Genomic DNA, 26,214 nt, shown 5'->3' on the forward strand with positions numbered 1-26,214 from the left:
ATTAATCGTAGATTAATCATATTTATATATCTTAAAGAAATATTTAAAGAAGTACATTAAAACTTGAGCCCCAATCCCCCCCCACGACCCCTGTTTGGATAAGTGTTTATTTTTAAATCAGGATACACTTATTCTGACAGCTCCGTTATCCATGACAACATCCACACACACACACGCACAGCCAATGCACACAAAATACATGACTAAAAAACACATGGAGCCCAAATCTCAAAGGCTTTTCAATACTTTATTTAAACCTTTTAAAAAGTTTCAATACCTGTTATTTTTTAATTTTTTAAAAAAACTGCAAAAAAAAATTAAATTTTTTTTTTCAGTTTTTTTTGTAAGCATACTTGGTATGTTCAAAGTCATTTTGAGACATTTAACACAAAGTGGGGAATTGTATTGTTCCATAATTAGGATCCACTCGTCATAGATTTTACAACAATATGTTGTTTCATGAACATTTATATAAATCGCGATACCTGTTTGTACTGGTGGGCTTTAGAGCAACAGCAAGTGGACTGAGCCTACATTTGATTCTTGCTGCTTGATGATAACGGTTTCTCTAATTCGTTAAAGATAAACTTATGATACATTTGTTAACTCAAACACTTGGCATTTTTCTCTTTTCTTCCTGCCTTCAAAACGTTCAACTTTATTGATGTAGCAGCTCTTTCTCTTTTCCATTCTTACTGTTCAATACATGTAAAGCTTTCACATATTCACAGAGTGCTTTTAATATTAAAATAAAAACTACTATATACTGTTTTTGATCTCATTCAGCTGCCTTGTCTCCAGCAGCTGTGGTACTTTTCTGTTTTATGTCTAAGCTTTTCAAATCTTTTTTTATTTTAAATCAGCCGCTCAGCTACAATCATCTGTGTGATTGGTCAGATGTTGCTGATGTTGCCATGATATGTCTGCATTGAATCCTGGGAACAGCAACAGAAGACTCACAGTTCAGCTGGAAGCTGGTTTGTTTCCTGACTCTGTTTTTTTATTTTATGGTTTCTGTAGAATAAAGATCCAACAACAGCAGCAACAAGAAGTACAGCAGGAACTGACAGACCAACTTTCAGTCCAACAGATCCTCCTGTGTGACCTGCAGGTGAGAAACAGGTGTGAGGTGTCAGCTGTCAGGTAGGTGATGAGTGAAGAACAGAACAGAATCCATTTCCTCTTCAAACTGCTGTCAGACATTATCTGCTGCACTCTGATCACATCACTCAGACCAGCTGCTTTCTACAAAGTCTCATCAACAACATCTTTAGAAACAAACATCAACAACCAGGAAGCAGCTTCACCTCTGATCACACACACACTCAACTCTGCTCACTCACCTGGAGGAACAACATGAAGGTGGATGATGGTGATGTGTTCACTTCTTGTTTCTTCCATGAAGACACCACACCTGTAGGTTCCAGCATCATTAATCGTCACATTGTTCAGAATCAGAGACACGTCTCCATCCTTCATCTGTCTGTCCTGCAGATCCACCCGGTTCTTAAAAGATGGATGCTGGTTGGTTGGATCAAACATCCCATCCCGGTACAAAAGCAGATGTTCATCTCCCAGGTCAGCTCTGCTCCACTCTACAGCTCTAATGTTGTTGTTTGCAGCTCGACATGTCAGAGTGACGTCCTGTCCAGACTCAGCTGTGATGTTTTTCTGGTCTGAAAGAGGAAACAACACAGAGCAGAGAGGTTAAAGGTCAAAGTACAGCTGTTCACTTCTACAGCAGCCAATCAGAAACACACAATAAAAGACAGTCTTCTGTTATTAGATGATGATCTTTGATGGTGTTTCTTCTTGTGTCAGCTGCTCCCTTCAGGGAGCACTGAGCTGAAGAAGAGGGAGAACATTAGACATTACAAGAGACTAAACTACATTTAGTTCTTATGTAGTGCTTTCCTACTCAAACATGCTCTGTACAACTTGCTTCATTCACCCATGCACTTTTTTCTGTGTCACTGATTTCTATCTAACACACATTCCTAGTCTGCTGGATTTCTCTGAGCACAACCTGGTGTTAGCATCTTGCCCATAGATATTTGGCACGCAGACTGGAATCAAACCATCAACCCTGCAATTAGTAAGAGACCTGCTCTACCACCTGAGGTCATCCAACTCCATCTTTAAACACACTGACAGTGATGTTTGATCAGTGTGACCAGTCACAGCAGGTTATAGATTATTGGTTACTGATTTCACTGTTTAAAGTTTCATACAGATTGGACAGACATAGGATCACATGGTGAGTGAAATAAATGCAGAGATGGTCACCTCAGTATTTAATAATTAGTTATCTTTGGTCTCTGGCTCTATTTCACAATGTGTCTTTGTCCTGTCTTTTATATCTTGTGTGATATTTCTGCCAGAATCCATATAAATTATTTCACCTTAAAGCAGCGCTGCTAACTGACTTTAGCATCATCACTCCGACCGACACAAACCAAATAATATAAAAATAATTCTTGGGGAATATCATTAACGCGTAACCCAGGCTCATTCTCTTCATTCCTTGTTATCTCACATATAAACTCTGTTAAAAACTTAGTTTCTAACAGGTAAATCTCACCTGCAGAGACGAACAGGACAAACATCAGCGTGGAGCAGAGTGACGCAGTTACAGCAGACATGTCCGTGTTCTCTGTTTCTGCCGATCTGACTCTTAGTTTGTTCTAAATGTCTGAGTCTGTTGGTGTTTTCACTCAATAACTGAACCTGAGCTTAAACCTGAACACATCAGATTACATTTAAGGTTTAAATAAAGATCAAAAATTTTCTGTCACCCGTTCACTCGATCTCAAAATGGACGACCTGTCTCTTAAAGAAATTGAGCCACGTGACGTTGTGATGTGTTACGTTGGACTGTAGTTGGACGATGAAGTGCATCGTTAAAAAAAGGTGAAACAATTATATACAAAATATAAAATATATCAAATCTAAATGGATGTCATTTAGATTTGATATATTTTATATTTTGTATTTTTTTCTGTCTAAAAATGGATATTGCACTATGAAGGAAGCAGTATTTACCTCCATAAAAGCTGTTCTATAGAACTTTTTTGAGGAATAAAGAAGCAGCAGAACATACAGCATCAAACAGTTAAAAAATATAGAGATAAAGTCTGACAGCTTTTGTTTCTTATCTAAGAAACTGAAAGGCATCATTTTAAACACTTACTGTTGTTCTGAAGGATCTGAAACCCTCAAACACTCTTCTGAACATCAGGATGGAAAATTATCCACAGATAAAAACAGTGCGAGGTCGGCAGGAACTTATTTAAGTTTCATTTCATGTGAGCAAAACATTTTACAAAAGTAAATCACTCAAGAATGAAAAGTCAAAAGATAAAATTAAAGAAATTGTGGGCAAACTGACATCTGTAGCAAAAAAATACAGATCAAACCAGCCTGTACATCCATTCACAGACAAACAAATCCCTGAAGTCAGAAATGGGAATTTGTTTCACTGACGTATTTTGTTTTGAATAAAACCAAATACTCTGCAAACACTCCGGGTGTGTTTTCGACTCAGAGGCCCTCCCAGCACACAGGAGTAGGGGATCAAATCACGTTACTTGCTTAACTACCTGCAGTCCCTGCACGTACCTCCACCTGGGAAATTATATTATTGCAATCGCACTAATTAAGACCTGAGAGATTATATCTCTCAGGTCTCTGGTCTGCAAATGCCTTGGTGTTCTCCCGGAGACACTGGAAGAGGTGGCCAAGGAGAGGGAGGTCTGGGTGTCTCTGCTTAGGCTGCTGCCCCCATGACCCTGCCCCAAATACCGCAGCAAAACTGATCGATGCATTAATCTATATAATTATATTATTATTTCATATTTGCTCATGAATTACTTGTGGTTCCTTTGGCAAAGACCTGACTCCATCTAACTGATTCTGCCTTGGAGCAGTGATGTCCTGATAATATGTGAATCTAACATATAAGACACACAGGACTTCAGACCAGATACAAAACAGTAATGGAGTATGTTTCCTGTTCCGGCTTTAGGTTGTTTCTGCTTTATATCATGTCACATAAAGTCTGACAGCTTGTCATGAATTCAGATGAAGTGTTTTCAGAGATTAAACTTGCTTCACACTAACTGCACATCACATTCATCAGGAACCAGTAACCCACTTAATCCACTTCCCAGTTCGTATCCCTGTTTCTGATCAGAATCATATTGAACACTGGTCAGCATAACTCTGGTGCACAGCATGATGTTCAGGTTTAGGATGTTGAGGGCGGGGCTAATACTCTCCTGGTCAGACTGTTTGGTGATCTGGACTCTTTGGTTTTGTGTCCTTTTGAAGGATCGACAGGACCAGTGTCACTGTCCTGCAGCTCCCTACCACCTGGTGGGACATTGTTCATAATATTGTAAAAAAGGGAAAAAGGACTGCAGATAATTTGGCTGCAAGAAACATTTCAGTCCTTTAATGATGTTTCTCTGGCAGTTCTGCTGTAATCACAGCAACTTATTACATCAACTTAGTCTCCTTTTCCTGACCAGTTTCCATTTACTTGGATGTCATCACAGTGGGTAGGTGACCTGATAAGGACTTAGAAAAAGAGAAGAGCCTGTGATGTAAATGTACAGAAACAGCAACTATCTGATGCTGTAAACCCCATTGTCATACAAGCATGTGAATTGCTCAATAAACATATCTTGGAAAAAAAAGAAAAAGAGAAGTGTGCTGAGAATCTGAATGACTTTATACAGGTCTCATTAAAAATGTGGTGGAGGATGTCTGCTGTGGAAACCAAAATGCACACAGTGTGTTTGTACCCTGATGTTTTTATGCAAATGATATTTAAATGAGAGCAGCCTGTAAAAATATCTCTTCATCACAAAACTGGAAAACATTTAGGGCCAGAGTTACTGACAGTGCAAAGCATTAACATTAAAAAGCCCCTGGATTCATGAAAGAAGCTCAGAGTCACTTTGTGAATGAAAGCCACACAAAATGTTATTGTCTAATAGTTGGGTCAGCTGTTCCACACACATTTAAGGTGGATTAAATGTGTAAAAATGCAGTTCTCCTTTGGAGAAATCCTGAGCTCCACTTTAGTCTCAGTCCACACAGTGCCCAGTGATTTCTGTCAAGAGAACCAACCCTGATATCATGAACATATTGCTTCTCTTTCAGCTTCCTCTCATTGATTTGAATTGCCTCGTTTAAAACCTTAACTCACACTGAAAGCCCTAAATCAGTGCCAGTAATAACTCAACTGAACTGGCTGGATCTTTCTATATAAATTATAATTATTTTTAATCATAGTGAATTGTTAGTAGATCACCCTGAATAACAATTTGTTCTGCTTAGTAAATCTGCCCGATAGCCTACAAAATGATATAAAGTTACCCAGGCGAGTGGAGCTTGATCAGAGATTGTGGAGGCTGGGTGGCACATGTGAGCAACGAGAGAAAGATGGAGGATGTGAGTGTTGTAAACAATAAGATCTATTTATGATATTATAACATTATAACATGCAAGAACTACAACTTTCTGTGAGCTGTTGAAGCAGCTCATTAACTGTCTTTGTATTTTACATGGAGGCTAGCATCCACATGCTAGCTAGCATGTCAATTTCAATGTGATCTGCTTTAATTATTAACATATACTGGTTCAGTTTGTCATGTTCGCTGTTTAATAACTAAATAACACAAAAATGTTATTTATACTTGACTTTATGTAAGAATTAACAGTGTGTTTGCCACATCTGGCAAAGCAGATAGCATGGAGTGAGGTGATTGTCCACCCAAATGCAGGCACACGGAGACAAGGGTGAAAGATAGCAAAAGCGAGCCTTTATTTCTGGCTGTAAAAATACTATGAACAAAAACCAGACTTGATGAACAGAGGAAAAAACCTAACTGAAACCCAGACTGGGGAAAGCTAAATATGAAACACAAGAAACACAGGAAAACACGCAAACAATCCAAGTGTTTCCCTCAGTTTCCCTGAGAAACTGAGGGAAACACACACCATATATACACAGGGGGAATAGGAGACAGGAAACAGGAGGGGAACACAGCTGGGACTAAGCCGACCTTACGAGACAAGGGGAAGCAAGACACTGCACACAGGATAAGAACTATCAAAATAAAAGAGGAAACACACCTCCGACTCAGACACAAGACACACAAGCTTAACACAGAGACAAGGTGACTAGACATGAAACACGGGACACGGGAAAAGCACAGTGACAGTGTTAGCTGTTAGCATTATTATCTAACCATGCATGCACTCCCTCATGCTCCATCATCCAGGTCATGGTACTTTTAAGAGTTTGAGTTGAAGACAACTGGACCTCTGTTTATGGTCACGAGGATGCTTCACCTCTTCAGTTCTGAAAGCTGATGGAGAGTCTCGGGTGTTTAACTCCTAGTGAGGTTGTGATGTTGGCGGTGGTCCTGAGAGTGGCTCACCCACCCTGCTGTCAACTGAGTTACTGAGGTCACGTGGGTCAAGGTGTGAGTGGGGGGTTGAATGGCCTGGAAGGGACCCCAGGACTATGTTATAGGTAGCCAACACTTTTTCTATGTTTGAACTTAATGTGACCACTAGAGGGAGGCGTGCGCCTGTTAGTGCTGTGAATGCGTCATGACTGTCAAGCTCAATTATGTTTGTACAGTAGTAATAAATACCCACCTCATTCTAAATTCTAAAGGAATAATAATGAATAAAAAGCACCAGAGCAGGTTAGTGTCGCAGCATGTGTCACCATGATGATTTACCTCAAAGTGAACCACCTTCGTAGAAAACCCGGTGTTAACCAATAATTACCTGGATAAGTCAAAATCTAGATTCCTGCAGTCGCACACCTGCTAGTTTTGTGCCAAAAGTGAGTTTTGCTGTTTCTATGTGTTTTTGATGTGTGATGATATCTTTACTTATCCTGTTGACTACAGTAGTTACCAACGTATGTCATCTCTGACAGAGCTCCCATGCTCCTCTCACACTGAAGTCACTCAGCCTCTCCAATCATAAACCCTTATTAAGTCTTTTCCTTGTAATAAAACTCTTTTAGTTACGAGCCTTTGTGTGCTGAGTCATCTTTATGGGTCCAGCTACCGGAGTAATATGTCATTGTGGTGGGCGTGGTTTGTGGCTCAGCTGCAGGGGAGGGGTGGAGCAGTGGGGTGTGGTGCCAGGGGATGCTCCACACACCGTCCTCCATCATCTAATCATGCCTTCCCTATTTCAGCAGGATGTTGCGACCTGTGGGGAGAGAGAGAGAGAGAGAGAGAGAGAGACATGATGCACAAGCATAAAGGTGAATAAACCGTGTAAAAGTGTTCAAGTCTCTGTAACGCTGTGTGCCTTTGTCCTTTAAATAAAAGATGTTTTTAAAAACACTGAGATATGAATCATTAAAAAGCATAAAAAGGCACCTAACTCAAAGGATGAACCAGCAAATAAGCAATTTATTTATGTGACTCAAATTCTTCTAGATTAAAGCGGAAATGTATGAGAAAAATGGCCAATTTAACAAGAAATAACTGATAAAGGAAACTCGTGACTTTGCACATTTGGTTTGCTGTGCTTTATGCCAACATTAGATAACCTAATATAATATTCTTGTCAACAGAGAAGTATATGTGTATTATATATATTATAGCACATAATCACCACATTATCATCGGCATCCAAACTTTGAACAGATGTAAACTTTGTTCAGAACAAACTGATGTAAATTTGTGTATCAAAAACTACAACAAAATGGATGCAAGGACATCACTGGTTACAGGTTCAGATATCAATATGATCAGTGGTACAGCAGGATGCAAACACACAGATTAGAGTAATCGATCCTTTGAGTTGTTTTCTTCTTCTCAAAATGTAACCGTGGCTCAGTAGTCGGCTTGATAGTGTCTTGCACTTGTTCAGGCGTGTCGAACTCCAGGCCTCAGGGGCCGGTGTCCTGCAGGTTTTAGATGTGTCCTTGATCCAACACAGCAGATTTAAATGGCTAAATTACCCCCTCAACATGTTTTGAAGTTCTTCAGAGGCCTGGTGATGACCTAATCATTTGATTCAGGTGTGGTGACCCAGGGTGAGCTCTACAACCTGCAGGACAGCGGCTCTACCGGCCTGGAGTTGGACACCCCTGGTTTAGTAGTTCATTTCCATGTCTGAACTTCTTGTAGCTGTGGTAAACAGGCGTTACATTGTGAACTGTTACTCTTTGTGTTGGACTGCCATCTTGTGGTGCATTTAGGAATTGTTCAGAATCCTTAATGCACCATGCAGTTTTTGCTTGCTTACAAAATCAGGGTGATGAAACTTTATAAGATTGTTATGTGAGTGTTTTAGGCCAATTATGTTTCTTTTTCACAAACCACATCATGTATTATTGTAGAGTCGACCTTACAATATAAAGCACCTTGAGGTGACTGTTGTTGACATTTGGAGCTGTAAAAACAACATTTAATGTCTGCTCCTCATTCACCGTCACATTGCATACAAAACAAACGTTCTGGTGCATGTACGGCTTCTGACTGAGGATTAGTGCAGCAACACAATCCAGCATTAAACTGATGAACACCATTCTGTACAGTTATAAAATAGCTTTTTTGCTACAAGGTGATCCTCAAGCTAACAACTTGCATGTTGGTGTAATGCAGCATGATGTGCATGTGGAGGTGAAAAGAAGACGTGTCAGGCCTGAAATCTGCAGCAGACGAACAACATCACCATGAATCATTTATTTCTGGTTCATCACATGAAACAGCCAATCAGAAGTCTGTTCACAAAACAGATAAAGATCATAATTTCATAACTGCAAGAACATAAAGAAAACCTTTCACCTCTGTACGTTACAAAAACACCCATAATAAAAAACAACATTACACAGGTATAAATGTAAAGATGAGACATAGAGATGAAGACACATTAAGGACATTTACATTGTTCACTTCATCTTCCTGCATCAGGAGCTGAATAGAAGCTGGCGAGGTTCACAGTTCAGAGTCAGAGAGAAACATCTACAGTTCAGCTGCATGAATTTTTTGTTTCATAACAGCACCTAAAACAAGCTTGTTATACAAACTTTTTCACACTGTGCTGCAGTTAAAGAAGAAAAGGCCACACGAGGTTGATATTTTAAACCAACACAAAAAAACTGCTCAATTTAAAGTTAATTTGAATGAAATTAACCTGGATGTTAACGATGGTTCATTTCTAATTTATCTTCAGGTCATCTGTGTAACTGTCCTCCTGCGCAGACGTAAGAGGCTGTGTGATCTCTGGATCATCGTAAGTCTTAGATTGAAGTCGTCTTTGTATCCAAAACCTAACAACACCGACAACAAGAAGCACAGCGGCACAAAGAAACGCAGCAGAAACTGCCAATCCAACAGGTCCATCCTCCTCCCCTCTGCCTTCCTTTCCTCCATCCTCCTTCCCTCCGTCCTCTGTGCGTCCTCCTGTCGGACCTGCAGGTGAGAAACAGGTGTGAGGTGTCAACTGATCAAATGAAATTAATTGGATTTAAAATGTATTCTTGGGGATAAATATCCTGATGAAGCTTATAATTTATCCTCTAGTAGCTTTAACGTCAGCAGCCTGGGCAATAGATTAGAATCCAGTACGAAACATTTACACGTTTTACACATCACTAAATTAAAACTCTGTGAGTCTGATGTTACACTCAGTGGTTTTAGTGAGATACGGTTTAAAAAGCTGCACATATGAAACATTTTCCCCCAGCAGAGAATCGACATCACACTGAACACATGCTGGACATGACCAGGTTATGTTTTTAACATTAGTCACCATGGTGATTTAACCAGGTAAAAAGAGAGTCTGACACAGAAAGTAACATAGTTCGCTCAGACATTAATGACTCTGTACCGTAAGTAAAAAACAAACAAACAAACAGCCACAAAGACAACAGCTGGAGAAACATCTGTCTACCTCTGACATCCACCAGCTCATCCATACAACAAACACACATCAACAACCAGGAAGCAGCTTCACCTCTGATCACACACACACTCAACTCTACTCACTCACCTGGAGGAACAACAGCCAGGTGGATGATGCTGGGAATCTCCAATGAGTCTGTTTCTGCCATGAACACATGACACTCGTATGTTCCAGCATCATTAATCGTCACGTTCTTCAGAATCAAAGACACGTCTCCATCCTTCATCTGTCTGTCCTGCAGATCCACCCGGTTCTTAAAAGATGGATGCAAGTGTGTTGGATCAGAGAGACCAGCCTGGTACAAAAGCACATATTCTGGCTTCAGGTCAGCGTTCTTCCAGTGCACAGCTGTGATGTTGTTGTTTGGAGCTCGACATGTCAGAGTGACGTCCTGTCCAGACTCAGCTGTGATGTTTTTCTGCTCTGAAAGAGGAAACAACACAGAGCAGAGAGGTTAAAGGTCAAAGTACAACTATGATCAGAATGATTGACTTTAAATATTTTGTTTATTTCCTTTGACATTTGAGTTTTTAGTCATGTTGGATTTAATGAACCTCTGAACATCCAGCAGGTCACCAGTGACCCACTGAGGGGGAATTTTAGCCTCATGCTAAACATGCAAAGTGTCAGAAACTACAAGATGTTAGCTTCCACAGAACAACAACATGTGCTGATAATAAGTGAACATAATGTGTGAGAGAAAGCAGCCTCTCATTATAAGACACTGAGTCTCTGCATGCTGCCTTTATGGAGCTACAGCTGTTTGTATACACTGAACAAAAAGCTTTGTAGCTGCATATAAAAATCAATGTTTGTTTCAGTTCTATGAAGCTTTGAGTATTTTGGATCAGTAGTACTGCTGTGTTTGTTGCATCATATTGCTGTAATTGTTTATATGCTTTATATATTCTGAGGTAAGTTGATCTATAATGTTACATCATATTCTATAAGGATGTTATGTGTTTGTAGACTTTCTGCCCAGTTTGACCCATTTAGCAGAAGTCAGCCTGTTTAAGGCTCTGATTTCTATTCTGTATGACTTAAAGCAGTTATGACATGGTCTGATTTTCTCACCCAATAAAGGAATATTTCATATATCAGTCTACTCTTCATTCTATCAGAAACAGTTATCACAGCTCGTACGTTTACTTTTTACACATATATGTAAGCATTGAGCCAAATTTAGTAATGCCAACATACTGAAGGCACATTTGTCTCTTATCCTCCTAGGACCTGCCGTCCACATATGTGGACATCACATTTTGGGTTATTTAGACCAAAATACTCAATTTTGCTCTGCATGGGCCTGATATCCACGTACGAGGACGTTATACTGCCACTGTTCTGTCAAATATTTTAAACGAATATCCTCATACGTGGCTCTTATTGTTCTTAAAAACAAAAATAAGGTGAAAAAAAAATCTGATAATTCTCTGCTTTTACATTCATCAGGCCTCAATGTGCCCAGATATCAAAGAGAAATTAAAAATGCATGTTATGGAAGAGTTCGGGTCTTAGGAGGTTAAATATAATACACCTACATATACACTGTCACAGATACTTGAGTGTCTTCGAGTGAAGATTTAAGGTGATAGGACATAATAACTGCAACTTGAGTCTTTACTGAAGCTCAGTATTTGACACAGAGTTCACGCACATGTGCTGTACCAGTGTACCTGCACATGTGACGTGACAACAGAAGTGATTTGATTTGAGAGTTCAAACTCACTGCTGTAATAACTTAGAATGATTAATATAATAACTATAATATTGGCCATATCAGCCATACATTTATACAGCCATATTTCGCACATGACTATGAGAGGCGGAAGAGGAAGTAGTTCCTTTGAATGTAGACAATCCGAATGTTATAGCTTCTTCCCACTGTGTTCCTGTTAATGATAAACTACAAATGTACCCTAAATTACTAAAATATCGATATTTTAATGTGAGAATCGATTCTAGAACATAAATGATTGGTATCGGAGGAATCGATATTTCAGGATCGACCCGCACTTCACTACTGCGCGTGCTCCGGCGCGTGCGGTCGCTACAGTGGGACACTTCCTGTCCACACAGATGCTAAGTGTCCACTCAGCCTCTTGTCTCCGTCACACACAGACAAACTGAATCCATATGAAAGTAATTCTTTACGAAATTTTGTTAACATATAAAGAGGCTGATACTATTTAATCGTCTTTATGTCAGCGTCAGATATATTTGGGCTTAAAACAGGTAAACCTCACCTGCAGAGACGAACACGACAAACATCAGCGTGGAGCAGAGCGTTGCAGTTACAGCAGACATGTCCGTGATCTCTGTTTCTGCCGATCTGACTCTTAGTTTGTTCTGAGTCTGTTGGCATTTCCTAGTGATGGGACGTTCTGTATCGAGGCTTCGAAGCGTGTGTCGAGTAATGGAGGGGGCGTTTCCGCGATGCGCGTATCGAGGCTTGCTTCATTTATGGGAGGAGCTGAAAATGATGACGTCCGAAGCCTCGCTGTACCACGTGACTGGTTCATGAAGTGGTTTGAACTTTGCCGCGAGCTATGACAGCGATATAAACCCCTCAGACTTCATTCAAAATGTGGGTGTTTGATGGAGAGTTGCGGTTAGTGAGAGTTTGGAGGTTTCTGAGAGTGAGGAGAGAAAGTCAGGAGAGAATGGAGCCAGCTAAGAAGAGGAGGATGTCCTCCCCTGTGTGGGAACATTTTGATCTTATTCCTCCCAACAAACTTGAGGGTGCATGGGAGTTTGCCCAACCAGTCTACATGTGTTTTGTGGACTTGGAGAAGGCATTCGACCGTGTCCCTCGGGGTGTCCTGTGGGAGGTGTTGCGGGAGTATGGGGTGTCTGGCCCATTGCTACGGGCCATTCGATCCCTATACAACCGTTGCAAGAGCTTGGTTCGCATTGCCGGCAATAAGTCGGACTCGTTCCCGGTGGGTGATGGGCTCCGCCAGGGCTGCCCTTTGTCTCCGGTTCTGTTCATAATTTTTATGGACAGGATTTCTAGGCGCAGCCAAGTGGCGGAGGGCTTTCGCTTTGGTGGCCTCAGAATCTCATCTCTGATTTTTGCAGATGATGTGGTTCTGTTGGCTTCATCGGGTGAGGGCCTCCAGCTCGCACTGGAACGGTTCGAGGCCGAGTGTGAAGCAGCGGGAATGAGGATCAGCACCTCCAAATCTGAGGCCATGGTTCTCAGCCGGAAAAGGGTGGAGTGCCCACTCCGGGTCGGGGATGAGTTCCTGCCCCAAGTGGAGGAGTTCAAGTATCTCGGGGTCTTGTTCGCGAGTGATGGGAGAAGGGAGCCGGAGATCGACAGACGGATTGGGGCTGCAGCTGCAGTAATGCGGACGCTGCACCGGTCCGTCGTGGTGAAGAGGGAGCTGAGTGTAAAAGCGAAGCTCTCAATTTACCGGTCGATCTACGTCCCTACCCTCACCTATGGCCACGAGCTGTGGGTAGTGACCGAAAGAACGAGATCGCGGATACAAGCGGCAGAAATGAGCTTCCTCCGAAGGGTGGCTGGCCTCTCCCTTAGAGATAGGGTGAGAAGTTCGGCCATCCGGGAGGGGCTCAGAGTAGAGCAGCTGCTGCTCCACATCGAAAGGAGCCAGCTGAGGTGGTTCGGGCATCTGACAAGGATGCCCCCTGGGCGCCTCCTGGGTGAGGTGTTCCAGGCATGTCCCACCGGGAGGAGGCCCCGGGGCAGACCCAGGACACGCTGGAGAGATTATATCTCTCGGCTGGCCTGGGAACGCCTTGGTATTCCCCCGGATAAGCTGGAGGAGGTGGCTGGGGAGAGGGAGGTCTGGGCCTCTTTGCTTAGGCTGCTGCCCCCGCGACCCGGCCTCGGATAAAGCGGATGACGATGGATGGATGGATGGATCCTCCCAACAAGGTATGTAGATTTCTACAGAAGATGTATTTTCATAATACTGATGGTGCAATACAATTTATGTTAAGCTGTCTGTACTTTTGTACAAGGTGAAGTGTTTGCTATGTGCCAGGGAGCTGGGATATAACAACAACACCTCATCCATGCTTAGGCACTACAGAGCTTTGCATGAGAATAAGGGGAACACCGATTGTGGAGCAAGACCAGGTGAGCCATCAAATGCCATGATAATATAGCATGCAGTAATGTTACTAAATGATATAACAATATTATACAGCTGTTATAAGTTACGTGTGTGATATTTATATTTGTGCTTTATCTTTATTGTCTTTCCTCAGGAGAACAATCTCAAATAGATGAAGACCTGGTCAGCATGGTGATTGAGGACTCACAGCCATTTAGCATTGTGGAGGACAAAGGATTCAAAAGATGTGTTAAATCATTAAATCCTAGCTATGTTCTCCCCAATAAAGGTTATAAAAGCAGTGAAAATTTAGTTTTTACTGAATAAAATGTGAACAGGCAGGACTGAGGCTCAAAGCCTGTAGCTGTCCATACCTCAACGTTACAAAAGCACAACCACTGTCCACACCCCAACCACACCTCACCTCACAGTAAATGATCATTTCCATTTCAAGCATTTCCAAATAATCATTTTCCATACTGCCAGCATAAATATACACAGTATACTGCCATCACTACAATATAGATGTTTTACACACTCCTTTTGTTGTTGACATTTACAGGCTGTGTGCAAAAGGCCACACTCTTCAAATTCATGCCAACTAATATTTTTACGTCCAGTAGGTGTCCTACTAGAGCAAATGAAGCTTTGCGCTGGGATGAACCAATTGGATGAAAAGCTTCAGTGCTTCATGAAGCTTCATGCCCATCACTAGTATTTTCACTGAACAACTAAACCTGAGTTTAAACCTGAACACATCAGATTACATTTAAGGTTTAAATAAAGCTGAAAGTCACTGACTACGAATCTGTGTCTGAGACGCTCATGCAGAGGCTACGCTTTCGACTTCTTCTTCTTCTTCTGTATAGGGTTTATTGGCGGCAAAATGGTGCATTACCGCCACCAACTGGTGTGGAGTTTGGACCGAAATGACATAAATAAATAATAATAATAATGTAAATCTTTCCGAACAAATGCCTTAAAAACCAAAATACAGCCTGATAACTTTCACTTATAGAGCTCATGCGAAACAATCAATCAAGTCCAACTTCACTTTCGTATCGTCCAGCTTTTTGAGCAGTTGTCTCCTTTCCATATCATACTTCTGACAATGCAATAAAACATGTTCTATTGTTTCCTGTTCCCTACTGCAGTCACACTCCTCTGTACAGTGTTTACTTATTAAAAATGTGCTATTTAAACCAGTGTGTCCGAATCTCAGTCGAGATATAACCGTCTCCACTCTCCTGTTTCGTCCTGTACTTCTCATTTCCACCACTTTGCTTTGGATTTCATAAAACCATCGCCCTTTCCTCTCTGCCTCTCTTCATTCTCACACCTTGGCTCGTGTGATTAGTTTTGATTAAAAGGCTTACATGGAAAACACATATTGGGGAAATGACTGAGAAATCTAAAAAGGTTTTGAATATTTTACATGTTTCAAAAGCAGCGAATGGGTTGCAGAAAAAACAACATGAAAAGCTTTATATATAAGTGTCATTAGATCATGGATTATGTATGTCTGGTCTATGGCTCAGCAGCTAAAAGATTGTTAAATCACTTGGATAAAACCCAGTATCAAGTGTTGAGGTTGTGTTTTGGGGCCATTAAAATGTTTCAATTGCAAGTCGAAATGAAGGAACTATTGTTAGAAATAAGAAGACATCAGCTTTAACTTACTGGGCAAAGTTAAAGGGACATGGTGAAAAACACATAGCACATGATATAGTTAAACCTTGTCAAAAACAAGAAAAATAAAGGGAATCAACAGGAAGTTTTGGTTAAATTACAGGGAAAAATACGTTAGAAAGGAATTAGTAAGAAAAGTATTAGTTCAGCAGTATCATTTTCAGTTTTACCACCATGGTTATACAAAGAACTCCTGATTTTCATTTACTACACAAGGTAAGAGGGCTGATATATATATATATATATATATATATATATATATATATATATATATATATATATATATATATATAATATTCATGTTAAAAATATGAACAAGCATGACACAGGGAATTGTGAATTCTGTGGACAAGAGGAGACATTTGAACATATAATGTTAGAATGTGGTAAATAACAGGAAAGCAACAAATACTCAGATTTGAATAACAGAAGAATTGTATTCAGTTAAAGGTAAAATAAATATTTCAGAGGAATACAGGTGATGTAATTAATAGGACAATATTTGGGTTTTCGAGAGCAACTGCTGTTAATATGAGAAAAAGCTGTTCCGATCCACTAAGGCACCTGAAGTTGTCTGCGCACCGCGATAAAAAGATAGAGGAAGAGGTAGTCGTAGTTTTTAAATAAACTTTATTTAGAACCGTAACAATGACAATCTCAGACAGACAATCGAATCATAACGTACACTCCCCTTTCTTTTCTCCCAATCAGAGGAAAACACATCATTGCGGAAGAGGTAGTAGTAGCGGTGTTGCCAACTTAGCGACTTTGTCGCAATATTTAGCGACTTTTCAGACACCGTTTAAGCTGGGCTCACACTGTGCGATTTTTTCAGTCGTGTTGTTCAGCTTCTGCTCAAACTGCACGATTGACTCGCAGGGGTTAGAAGTTCAGAAGAAGGTCTCACACTATACCGCCCGATGCTCAGATGCGACCTGAGAGCTCACACTGTGCGTCCATAACATGAAGCTTATAACACAAAATCTGTCGCTCACTCCCTCTCCGTCTTTCACTCACACAGACACACACCACCATCAACTTTGCTGAATTGCTAATGAAAAACATGATCAGGCAGCTGTGATTGAGCAGCAGTGTAGATCCAACTATTTTCACGGTTGTTGTGGTCGTGATGATTTTGTGAGGCCACATGGAAAGGGCTCGGATGAGCTTTCTAAAGTTCTACAAGTTGTGCCTCCATCGCTTGTGTCCAGATCACACGCTGCACTGCACGTGCTGCTCCGTCTGTTCGCTAACGTTTCTGTGTTTGCGCGTGCGCAGTGTGAGAGGCTGCGGAGACACCCTCACGACGGCCGAGAGGACTTCAAACAGGTTTGAAATCCTCCCGATTGATGGTCGTGAAGTGTTAATCGCTTCTCGTTACCCCACGTATACTACACGATGCACGACACACGATGAAGGCGAAACTCGGCCGATCCCCAAAACCGTCGCACGACTCAAAAATTGCACAGTACATGGCCAGAACAGATGTTCACCCTACGGTCCAAACTGCAAATGAATCTCTCATGAGCGACGCTGCCGTTCTGACTGGAGCAGCGCTAGATGTACAACATTGTTTTTGTCTAAAATAAATCGATGCACTGATTCCAATCATAAACAAGGAGGGTTGGAGTTGTGCCATGAAAAGGTTGCAGTTCTAAATGTGTAGTAAGTTCTTTTAGGGTGTTTTTAACTGACTTTGTCTCTTCCACGATGTCATTTCTCTCTCCTACAGGATCTGTTACAATTATTCAAATTGGGTGATGACGTCATTTAACGACTTCTAGCGAATTTTAGGACAGCCAATAGAAATTTCCCTTACCGAGGAGTCGGCAAAACTGAGTAGTAGTAGTTAAATCGGAAGTGTGGAGTCAGTTGCTTAAATCTTTCAGCTTTTTTTAAACCTTAAATGTAATTGAATCTCATCAGGTTTTAAACTCAGGTTCAGTTGTTCGCTGAAATTAGCGACAGATTTAGACTTCAGAACAAATCAAAGAAGCGCTGGATGATCAGTAATAATGACACGGAAATGTCTGCCGTAACTGCATCACGCTGCTCCGCTTTGCTGTTTGCTGTCGTCGTCGTGTTCGTCTCTGCAGGTGAGGTTTACAGTTAGAAACTAAACTGAGTTTATCTGACAATAGACCAGCATCGACTAGTTTACATGTTGTTAAGAATAATAATAACAATGATAATAATATGGATTTAGTTTGTCTGTGTGGACACGTGGAAACATCTGTAATCCAGCTGTGACAGAGACAAAGAAGTGTAATGTGTGTGTCAGTGTGATGTGTTGTAGTGTCAGGAGTCAGGATGCAGCTACAAAGCTTTTTGTTCAGTGTATACAAACAGCTGTAGCTCCATAAAGGCAGCATGCAGAGACTCAGTGTCTTATAATGAGAGGCTGCTTTCTCTCACACATTATGTTCGCTTATTATCAGCACATGTTGTTGTTCTGTGGAAGCTAACATCTTGTAGTTTCTGACACTTTGCATGTTTAGCATGAGGCTAAAATTCCCCCTCAGTGGGTCACTGGTGACCTGCTGGATGTTCAGAGGTTCATTAAATCCAACATGACTAAAAACTCAAATGTCAAAGGAAATAAACAAAATATTTAAAGTCAATTATTCTGATCATAGTTGTACTTTGACCTTTAACCTCTCTGCTCTGTGTTGTTTCCTCTTTCAGAGCAGAAAAACATCACAGCTGAGTCTGGACAGGACGTCACTCTGCCATGTCGAGCTCCAAACAACAACATCATAGTTGTGTACTGGAAGAACGCTGACCTGAAGCCAGATTATGTGCTTTTGTACCAGGATGGTCTCTCTAATTCAACACACCAGCATCCATCTTTTAAGAACCGGGTGGATCTGCAGGACAGACAGATGAAGGATGGAAACGTGTCTTTGATTCTGAAGAACGTGACGATTAATGACGCTGGAACATACATGTGTCATGTGTTCATGGCAGAAACAGACTCATTGGAGATTCCCAGCATCATCCACCTGGCTGTCGTTCCTCCAGGTGAGTGAGTAGAGCTGAGTGTGTGTGATCAGAGGTGAAGCTGCTTCCTGGTTGTTGATGTGTGCTTGTTGTATGGATGAGCTGGTGGATGTCAGAGGTAGACAGATGTTTCCAGCTGTTGTCTTTGTGGCTGGTAGTCTAGAGTTGACTTGTTCTTACTTATTATCAGCACATGTTGTTGTTCTGTGGAAGCTAACATCTTGTAGTTTCTGACACTTTGCATGTTTAGCATGAGGCTAAAATTCCCCCTCAGTGGGTCACTGGTGACCTGCTGGATGTTCAGAGGTTCATTAAATCCAACATGACTAAAAACTCAAATGTCAAAGGAAATAAACAAAATATTTAAAGTCAATCATTCTGATCATAGTTGTACTTTGACCTTTAACCTCTCTGCTCTGTGTTGTTTCCTCTTTCAGAGCCAAAGATCATCACAGCTGAGTCTGGACAGGACGTCACTCTGACATGTCGAGTTCCAACCAAGAAGATCAGAAGTGTAGTATGGAGCAGAACTGACAAGCCAGGATTTGTGCTTTTGTACCAGGCTGGTCGCTTTGTTACAGATCACCAGCATCCATCTTTTAAGAACCGGGTGGATCTGCAGGAAAGACAGATGAAGTATGGAGACGTGTCTTTGATTCTGAAGGATGTGAGGATCAATGACACTGGAACATACATGTGTCGTGTCCTCAATGAAAGAACCAGCTCATTGAAGATCATCAGTATCGTCTACTTGAGTGTTCCTCCAGGTGAGTGAGTAGAGTTGAGTGTGTGATCAGAGGTAAATGGCCTGTATTTGTATAGCGCTTTACTAGTCCCTAAGGACCCCAAAACGCTTTTCACATCCAGTCATCCACACATTCACACACTGGTGATGGCAGCTACATTGTAGCCACAGCCACCCTGGGGCGCACTGACAGAGGCGAGGCTGCTGGACACTGGCGCCACCGGGCCCTCTGACCACCACCAATAGGCAACGGGTGAAGTGTCTTGCCCAAGGACACAACAACCGAGACTGTCGGAGCCGGGGCTCGAACCAGCAACCTTCCGATTACAAGGCGAACTCCCAACTCTTGAGCCACGATCACCCCTGAGGTGAAGCTGCTTCCTGGTTGTTGATGTCTCGGTTTGTTGTATGGATGAGCTGGTGGATGTCAGAGGTAGACAGATGTTTCTCCAGCTGTTGTCTTTGTGGCTGGTAGTCTAGAGTTGTAGAGCAGCATTGTTTGGTTAGAGCAGAAACAAAGACATTTATGAATCCGTCTCTTCTTCTCTTGCTCTCTAACTCGTCTGTAAACATGAAACTTAGATTACACAGGAAACACGTGATCTCACCCAAAGAACAGTCACCGTCCTGCTTTGAAACAACCAGAACAAAACAAAAGCACGTTTGCACTATTCCAGCACGGCTGGAGCACACACTGGCTGATGTGACAATTCATGGATATAATTTCCAATCTTTCTTTAGCTCCCACCACATCTTTAAATGGTAAATGGTCTGTATTTATATAGCGCTTTACTAGTCCCTAAGGACTCCAAAGCGCTTTTCATATCCAGTCATCCACCCATTCACACACTGGTGATGGCAAGCTACATTGTAGCCACAGCCACCCTGGGGCGCACTGACAGAGGCGAGGCTGCCGGACACTGGCGCCACCGGGCCCTCTGACCACCACCAGTAGGCAACGGGTGAAGTGTCTTGCCCAAGGACACAACGACCGAGACTGTCCAAGCCGGGGCTCGAACCGGCAACCTTCCGATTACAAGGCGAACTCCCAACTCTTGAGCCACGATCGCCCACAACAACCATGTGGGGTCAGGGGTCATGTTTGGCTTGAGACTTTTGAAAAGTAAATCATCATGTGTTTGAAAACGTGCTTCTTTAGCATCAGGCTAAAACTCTGCTGTACCTGTGATCTGGTCAATGGTCACAGCTCTCTGTCCCATCCAACCAAGTTACCCTTTATATATATGAAGTGCATCAAACCGCATGAATGGAGACGAGCGTCTGACTGACTGCTGGAGTCCAGCATCCACCCACACTCAGATGGCCTCCATCAATTTTCTTTAGCACAGATGTGTCCTGCTCACTCTGGAGTCAGTGTTATCATCCTCATCTGTGACAATGTGAGACTCCAGCTGAGCTAGTTTGTTATTTATTAATTCACTGACTTCTATTATGTCCTGATAGTTTAACCGTAGAGTTTAATCCATGTGTAGCTGAGCAGACTCCCTGCATGTTGTTGCTGTTACAGAGAGAGGACGGCTGCTGTCACTCTGTCAGGTTTAGATCAAATCAAACTAAGCTGGCAGTTTATCTGAATACAGGCAGTGCTTATTGTAAAGTATATACAGTGGGGCAAAAAAGTATTTAGTCAGCCACCGATTGTGCAAGTTCCCCCACTTAAAATGATGACAGAGGTCAGTAATTTGCACCAGAGGTACACTTCAACTGTGAGAGACAGAATGTGAAAGAAAAATCCATGAATTCACATGGTAGGATTTGTAAAGAATTTATTCGTAAATCAGGGTGGAAAATAAGTATTTGGTCACCTCAAACAAGGAAAATCTCTGGCTCTCACAGACCTGTAACGTCTTCTGTAAGACGCTTTTCTGTCCCCCACTCGTTACCTGTATGAATGGCACCTGTTTGAACTCATCATCTGTATAAAAGACACCTGTCCACAGCCTCAAACAGTCAGACTCCAAACTCCGCCATGGCCAAGACCAAAGAGCTTTTGAAGGACACCAGGAAAAGTATTGTAGACCTGCACCAGACTGGGAAGAGTGAATCTACAATAGGCAAGCAGCTTGGTGTGAAAAAATCAACTGTGGGAGCAATCATCAGAAAATGGAAGACATACAAGACCACTGATAATCTCCCACGATCTGGGGCTCCACGCAAGATCTCATCCCGTGGGGTCAAAATGATCATGAGAACGGTGAGCAAAGATCCCAGAACCACACGGGGGGACCTGGTGAATGACCTGCAGAGAGCTGGGACCAAAGTAACAAAGGTCACCATCAGTAACACACTACAACGGCAGGGAATCAAATCCCGCAGTGCCAGACGTGTTCCGCTGCTGAAGCCAGTGCATGTCCACGCCCGTCTGAAGTTTGCCAGAGAGCACATGGATGATACAGCAGAGGATTGGGAGAATGTCATGTGGTCAGATGAAACCAAAGTAGAACTTTTTGGTATAAACTCAACTCGTCGTGTTTGGAGGAAGAAGAATACTGAGTTGCATCCCAAGAACACCATACCTACTGTGAAGCATGGGGGTGGAAACATCATGCTATGGGGCTGTTTTTCTGCCAAGGGGACAGGACGACTGATCCGTGTTAAGGACAGAATGAATGGGGCCATGTATCGTGAGATTTTGAGCCAAAACCTCCTTCCATCAGTGAGAACTTTGAAGATGAAACGAGGCTGGATCTTCCAACATGACAATGATCCAAAACACACCGCCCGGGCAACAAAGGAGTAAGAAGCATTTGAAAGTCCTGGAGTGGCCTAGCCAGTCTCCAGACCTCAACCCCATAGAAAATCTGTGGCGGGAGTTGAAAGTCCGTGTTGCTCGGCGACAGCCCCAAAACATCACTGCTCTCGAGAAGATCTGCATGGAGGAATGGGCCAAAATACCAGCTACTGTGTGTGCAAACCTGGTAAAGACCTATAGTAAACGTTTGACCTCTGTTATTGCCAACAAAGGTTATGTTACAAAGTATTGAGTTATATTTTTGTTATTGACCAAATACTTATTTTCCACCCTGATTTACGAATAAATTCTTTACAAATCCTACCATGTGGATTCATGGATTTTTTTTTCACATTCTGTCTCTCACAGTTGAAGTGTACCTCTGGTGCAAATTACTGACCTCTGTCATCATTTTAGGTGGGGGAACTTGCACAATCGGTGGCTGACTAAATACTTTTTTGCCCCACTGTATCTTTACTGCAGCTGTGTTAAAAACATGGCTGCCCTCTCGCTGTAATGAGACCAGCTGAGCAGAGTTACTGATCTGTAAGCAGTTTCCAAACTCCTGAGACTGATCACAGTGTGGCTTTGAACCTCTCATGCTGAAATCATCAGTATCTCTGTGACCAGCTGTGATAAACTGCTGATAAATGAACACATTATCTTTGTGCTATAAACTTACCTGTCAGAGCAAATACATAACAGCCACAATACACAGTTGGTCTGTGTAACAACTGTAAAAAACTATTGTAAGGAGCTGGACCTCTTCAAGTTTGTTTAAAACGTTTAATCCGAGAAGCTTCTTCAGTTCTAAGAGCAACTGGTGGATCTCCCAGATTTTTAAGCCCTATGGGAGTGTCCCCCAGGAGGGTCATGGAGCACCTGTTGATCCTATTGATCCCACCATTCTGATGGACATAGAAGAGCCACCTCCACAGGATAAAGGTCACTCTTTCGAGGATGCTAATGTTCACATTTTGGACAGAGAGGACAGATGGTTTTAAAGAGGAGTGAAAGAAGCCATCTACGTCCACTGTGAGCGACCATCGTTGATCATCAGGGGGGTCCTTTTGTCCCTCTTGGGGGGGAAACTCCCACAGAGCTTGAATCTGAATCACAGGTTCAGATGTTTCAGCCTCATAATAAACAAACACAGGTTCAGAGAGTCGAGGATTTGACCTTCCAAAAGTCTCAGACATGTTTTAACGAACTCTCAGTCTGCAAATTATAAAGATCAGCTGGATCAGTTTTAGTCATATTTAGTCAGATCATCCGTTTCCTTTGTTAAATTAAGAAAAATCCACCAGTATTTTCTCACTTTATACATATTGTGAATAGTTTGTATTAATCTGTTGTCCTGAACTAGAAGAGGAAACAGATTCTGTTCTGTTCTCCACTCATCACCTACCTGACAGCTGACACCTCACACCTGTTTCTCACCTGCAGGTCACACAGGAGGAGACACAGAGGAGGGAGAGAAGGAGGATGGAGGGAAGGAGGACGGAGGGAAGGAGGACGGAGGGAAGGAGGATGAAGGGAAGAAGGTTGGGGGGAAGACGGACGGAGGGAAGGAGGATGAAGGGAAGGAGGATGAAGGGAAGAAGGATGGGGGGAAGGAGGATGGGGGGAAGGAGGACGGAGGGAAGAAGGACGGAGGGAAGGAGGATGAAGGGAAGAAGGATGGAGGGAAGGAGGACGAAGGGAAGAAGGACGGAGGGAAGGAGGATGGGGGGAAGGAGGACGGAGGGAAGGAGGCTGGAGAGAAGGAGGATGGAGGGAAGAAGGACGGAGGGAAGGAGGACGGAGGGAAGAAGGACGGAGGGAAGGAGGATGAAGGGAAGAAGGTTGGGGGGAAGACGGACGGAGGGAAGGAGGATGAAGGGAAGGAGGATGAAGGGAAGAAGGATGGGGGGAAGGAGGATGGGGGGAAGGAGGACGGAGGGAAGAAGGACGGAGGGAAGGAGGATGAAGGGAAGAAGGATGGAGGGAAGGAGGACGAAGGGAAGAAGGACGGAGGGAAGGAGGATGGGGGGAAGGAGGACGGAGGGAAGGAGGACGGAGGGAAGAAGGACGGGGGGAAGACGGACGGAGGGAAGGAGGACGAAGGGAAGAAGGATGGGGGGAAGGAGGACGAAGGGAAGAAGGATGGGGGGAAGGAGGACGGAGGGAAGGAGGATGGGGGGAAGGAGGACGGAGGGAAGAAGGACGGAGGGAAGGAGGATGAAGGGAAGAAGGATGGGGGGAAGGAGGACGGAGGGAAGGAGGATGAAGGGAAGAAGGACGGAGGGAAGGAGGATGGAGGGAAGAAGGATGGAGGGAAGGAGGACAGAGGGAAGGAGGATGGAGGGAAGAAGGACGAAGGGAAGAAGGACGGGGGGAAGGAGGATGAAGGGAAGAAGGATGGGGGGAAGGAGGATGGAGGGAAGGAGGACGGAGGGAAGGAGGACGGGGGGAAGGAGGATGAAGGGAAGGAGGATGGGGGGAAGGAGGACGGAGGGAAGGAGGATGGGGGGAAGAAGGAAGGTGGGAAGGAGGATGAAGGGAAGAAGGATGGGGGCAAGGAGGATGGAGGGAAGAAGGACAGAGGGAAGGAGGATGGGGGGAAGAAGGACAGAGGGAAGGAGGATGGAGGGAAGGAGGACGGTGGGAAGAAGGACGGAGGGAAGAAGGACGGAGGGAAGGAGGATGGAGGGAAGAAGGATGGAGGGAAGGAGGATGGAGGGAAGAAGGATGGAGGGAAGGAGGATGAAGGGAAGAAGGATGGGGGGAAGGAGGATGGAGGGAAGAAGGACAGAGGGAAGGAGGATGGGGGGAAGAAGGACGGAGGGAAGGAGGAGGGAGGGAAGAAGGACGGGGGGAAGGAGGACGGTGGGAAGAAGGACGGAGGGAAGAAGGACGGAGGGAAGAAGGATGGAGGGAAGGAGGATGGAGGGAAGAAGGATGAAGGGAAGGAGGATGGAAGGAAGGATGAAGGGAAGGAGGATGGAGGGAAGGAGGATGGAAGGAAGGATGAAGGGAAGGAGGATGGAAGGAAGGATGAAGGGAAGGAGGATGGAGGGAAGGAGGATGGAAGGAAGGATGAAGGGAAGGAGGATGGATCTGTTCGACTGATAGTTGGTCTGTCAGTTTCTGCTGTGCTTCTTGTTGTTGTTGCTCTTCTTATTAATCTGATCTGCAGAAAATATGAGAGGGGTTTTAGCACAACAAAACAAAACCTGAGAAAAAAACGTAAGAAAACAATTGAAAGGGCTGCAAAGTATTCAAAGCTGAATAATGCTGAGACTGACTTTCCATGAAGTCACTGTTACCCAGCGCGACGAAAAACATGATCAAGGACAGAAAGAAACTGATGATGCCCCATGTGACTTTTCCTCCTCAAGCCCAGCCCACTGGGAGACAGCTTGTTTTTGTGTTTGTGGTGTTTTGCTCGGCTGTGCCCTTTTTAACACTGTTGTGTTTAACTTTGTTTTTTTTATATCTCTGGAAATAAAAGTTAGGTTTGTAAAGAAAATGATAATGAGTGAAATCAGTCTGTCTGTCTACATTTATGAAGAAAACAGTGATCAAAAACTCAAATATTTACTCAATAAACTGAAAAAATGTTAAGATTTAACATTCCTGTGAATCACTAAACTAAGATGTATAACCACTGTTTTTGAAAACTGCTTCACATCTGTGCTGCATGGAGTCGACCAACTTGTGGCAGCTGTAAACAGATATACCAGCCCAGGAGGATTTGACAACCTTCCACAATTCCTCTGCGTTTCTTGGTTTTGCCTCAGAAACACCATTTTTGATGTCACAAGTTTTCTATTGGATTAAGGTCCGGGGACTGTGCTGGCCACTCCATGACCCTAATTTTATTGGTCTGGAACCAAGATGCTGCTCACTTACTGGTGTGTTTGGGGTCGTTGTGATGTTTAAACACCCATTTCATGGGCATTTCCTCTTCAGCATAAGGCAGCGTGACCTCTCCAAGTATTTCGATATAA

At 43.0% G+C, this 26,214-nt stretch overlaps 3 protein-coding genes across 3 annotated transcripts in view; 1 reads left to right on the top strand and 2 right to left on the bottom strand.

Annotated features, from left to right (window-relative positions):
- Positions 1 to 956: 956 nt before the first annotated feature.
- LOC146635012 (butyrophilin subfamily 2 member A1-like) lies at positions 957 to 2,761 on the bottom strand. The gene is made up of 3 exons (XM_085350010.1): positions 2,582 to 2,761; positions 1,344 to 1,676; positions 957 to 1,105 (listed from the first exon to the last, which is right to left on the bottom strand). The coding sequence occupies exons 1-3, from the start codon at positions 2,640 to 2,642 to the stop codon at positions 957 to 959; spliced, it is 543 nt and encodes a 180-aa protein (XP_085206136.1). The 5' UTR covers positions 2,643 to 2,761.
- Positions 2,762 to 9,170: 6,409 nt separating this feature from the next.
- LOC146635013 (uncharacterized) lies at positions 9,171 to 12,332 on the bottom strand. Its single transcript, XM_085345057.1, has 3 exons — positions 12,198 to 12,332; positions 10,039 to 10,374; positions 9,171 to 9,458 (listed from the first exon to the last, which is right to left on the bottom strand). Exons 1-3 carry the CDS (start codon positions 12,256 to 12,258, stop codon positions 9,205 to 9,207), a joined length of 651 nt encoding a protein of 216 aa, XP_085201183.1. The 5' UTR covers positions 12,259 to 12,332; the 3' UTR covers positions 9,171 to 9,204.
- Positions 12,333 to 17,751: 5,419 nt separating this feature from the next.
- The window catches only part of LOC146635014 (cell adhesion molecule CEACAM5-like), a 152,926-nt gene continuing 144,463 nt past the window's right edge, over positions 17,752 to 26,214 (top strand). The window contains exons 1-3 of the mRNA XM_085350011.1: positions 17,752 to 17,821; positions 18,411 to 18,746; positions 19,163 to 19,492. Coding sequence (XP_085206137.1) covers positions 17,752 to 17,821; positions 18,411 to 18,746; positions 19,163 to 19,492 — 736 coding nt within the window. The remainder of the gene's footprint in view (positions 17,822 to 18,410; positions 18,747 to 19,162; positions 19,493 to 26,214) is intronic.

This window comes from Diplotaxodon limnothrissa, linkage group LG3 (genome assembly GCF_057381915.1).
Source record: "Diplotaxodon limnothrissa isolate DT_005_m linkage group LG3, D_limnothrissa_male_GT1.1, whole genome shotgun sequence".
NCBI lineage: Eukaryota > Metazoa > Chordata > Actinopteri > Cichliformes > Cichlidae > Diplotaxodon > Diplotaxodon limnothrissa.

Bases quoted from the DNA above. Each gene is read 5' to 3' on its own strand.
- LOC146635012 (XM_085350010.1), bottom strand. From the start codon at position 2,642: ATGTCTGCTGTAACTGCGTCACTCTGCTCCACGCTGATGTTTGTCCTG. The intron at 1,677-2,581 runs GTGAGATTTACC...TTCCTCTTTCAG, and splicing joins TGTCCTGTTCGTCTCTGCAG to ACCAGAAAAACATCACAGCT. The intron at 1,106-1,343 runs GTGAGTGAGCAG...TCTCACCTGCAG, and splicing joins CCTTCATGTTGTTCCTCCAG to GTCACACAGGAGGATCTGTT.
- LOC146635013 (XM_085345057.1), bottom strand. From the start codon at position 12,258: ATGTCTGCTGTAACTGCAACGCTCTGCTCCACGCTGATGTTTGTCGTG. The intron at 10,375-12,197 runs GTGAGGTTTACC...TTCCTCTTTCAG, and splicing joins TGTCGTGTTCGTCTCTGCAG to AGCAGAAAAACATCACAGCT. The intron at 9,459-10,038 runs GTGAGTGAGTAG...TCTCACCTGCAG, and splicing joins CCTGGCTGTTGTTCCTCCAG to GTCCGACAGGAGGACGCACA.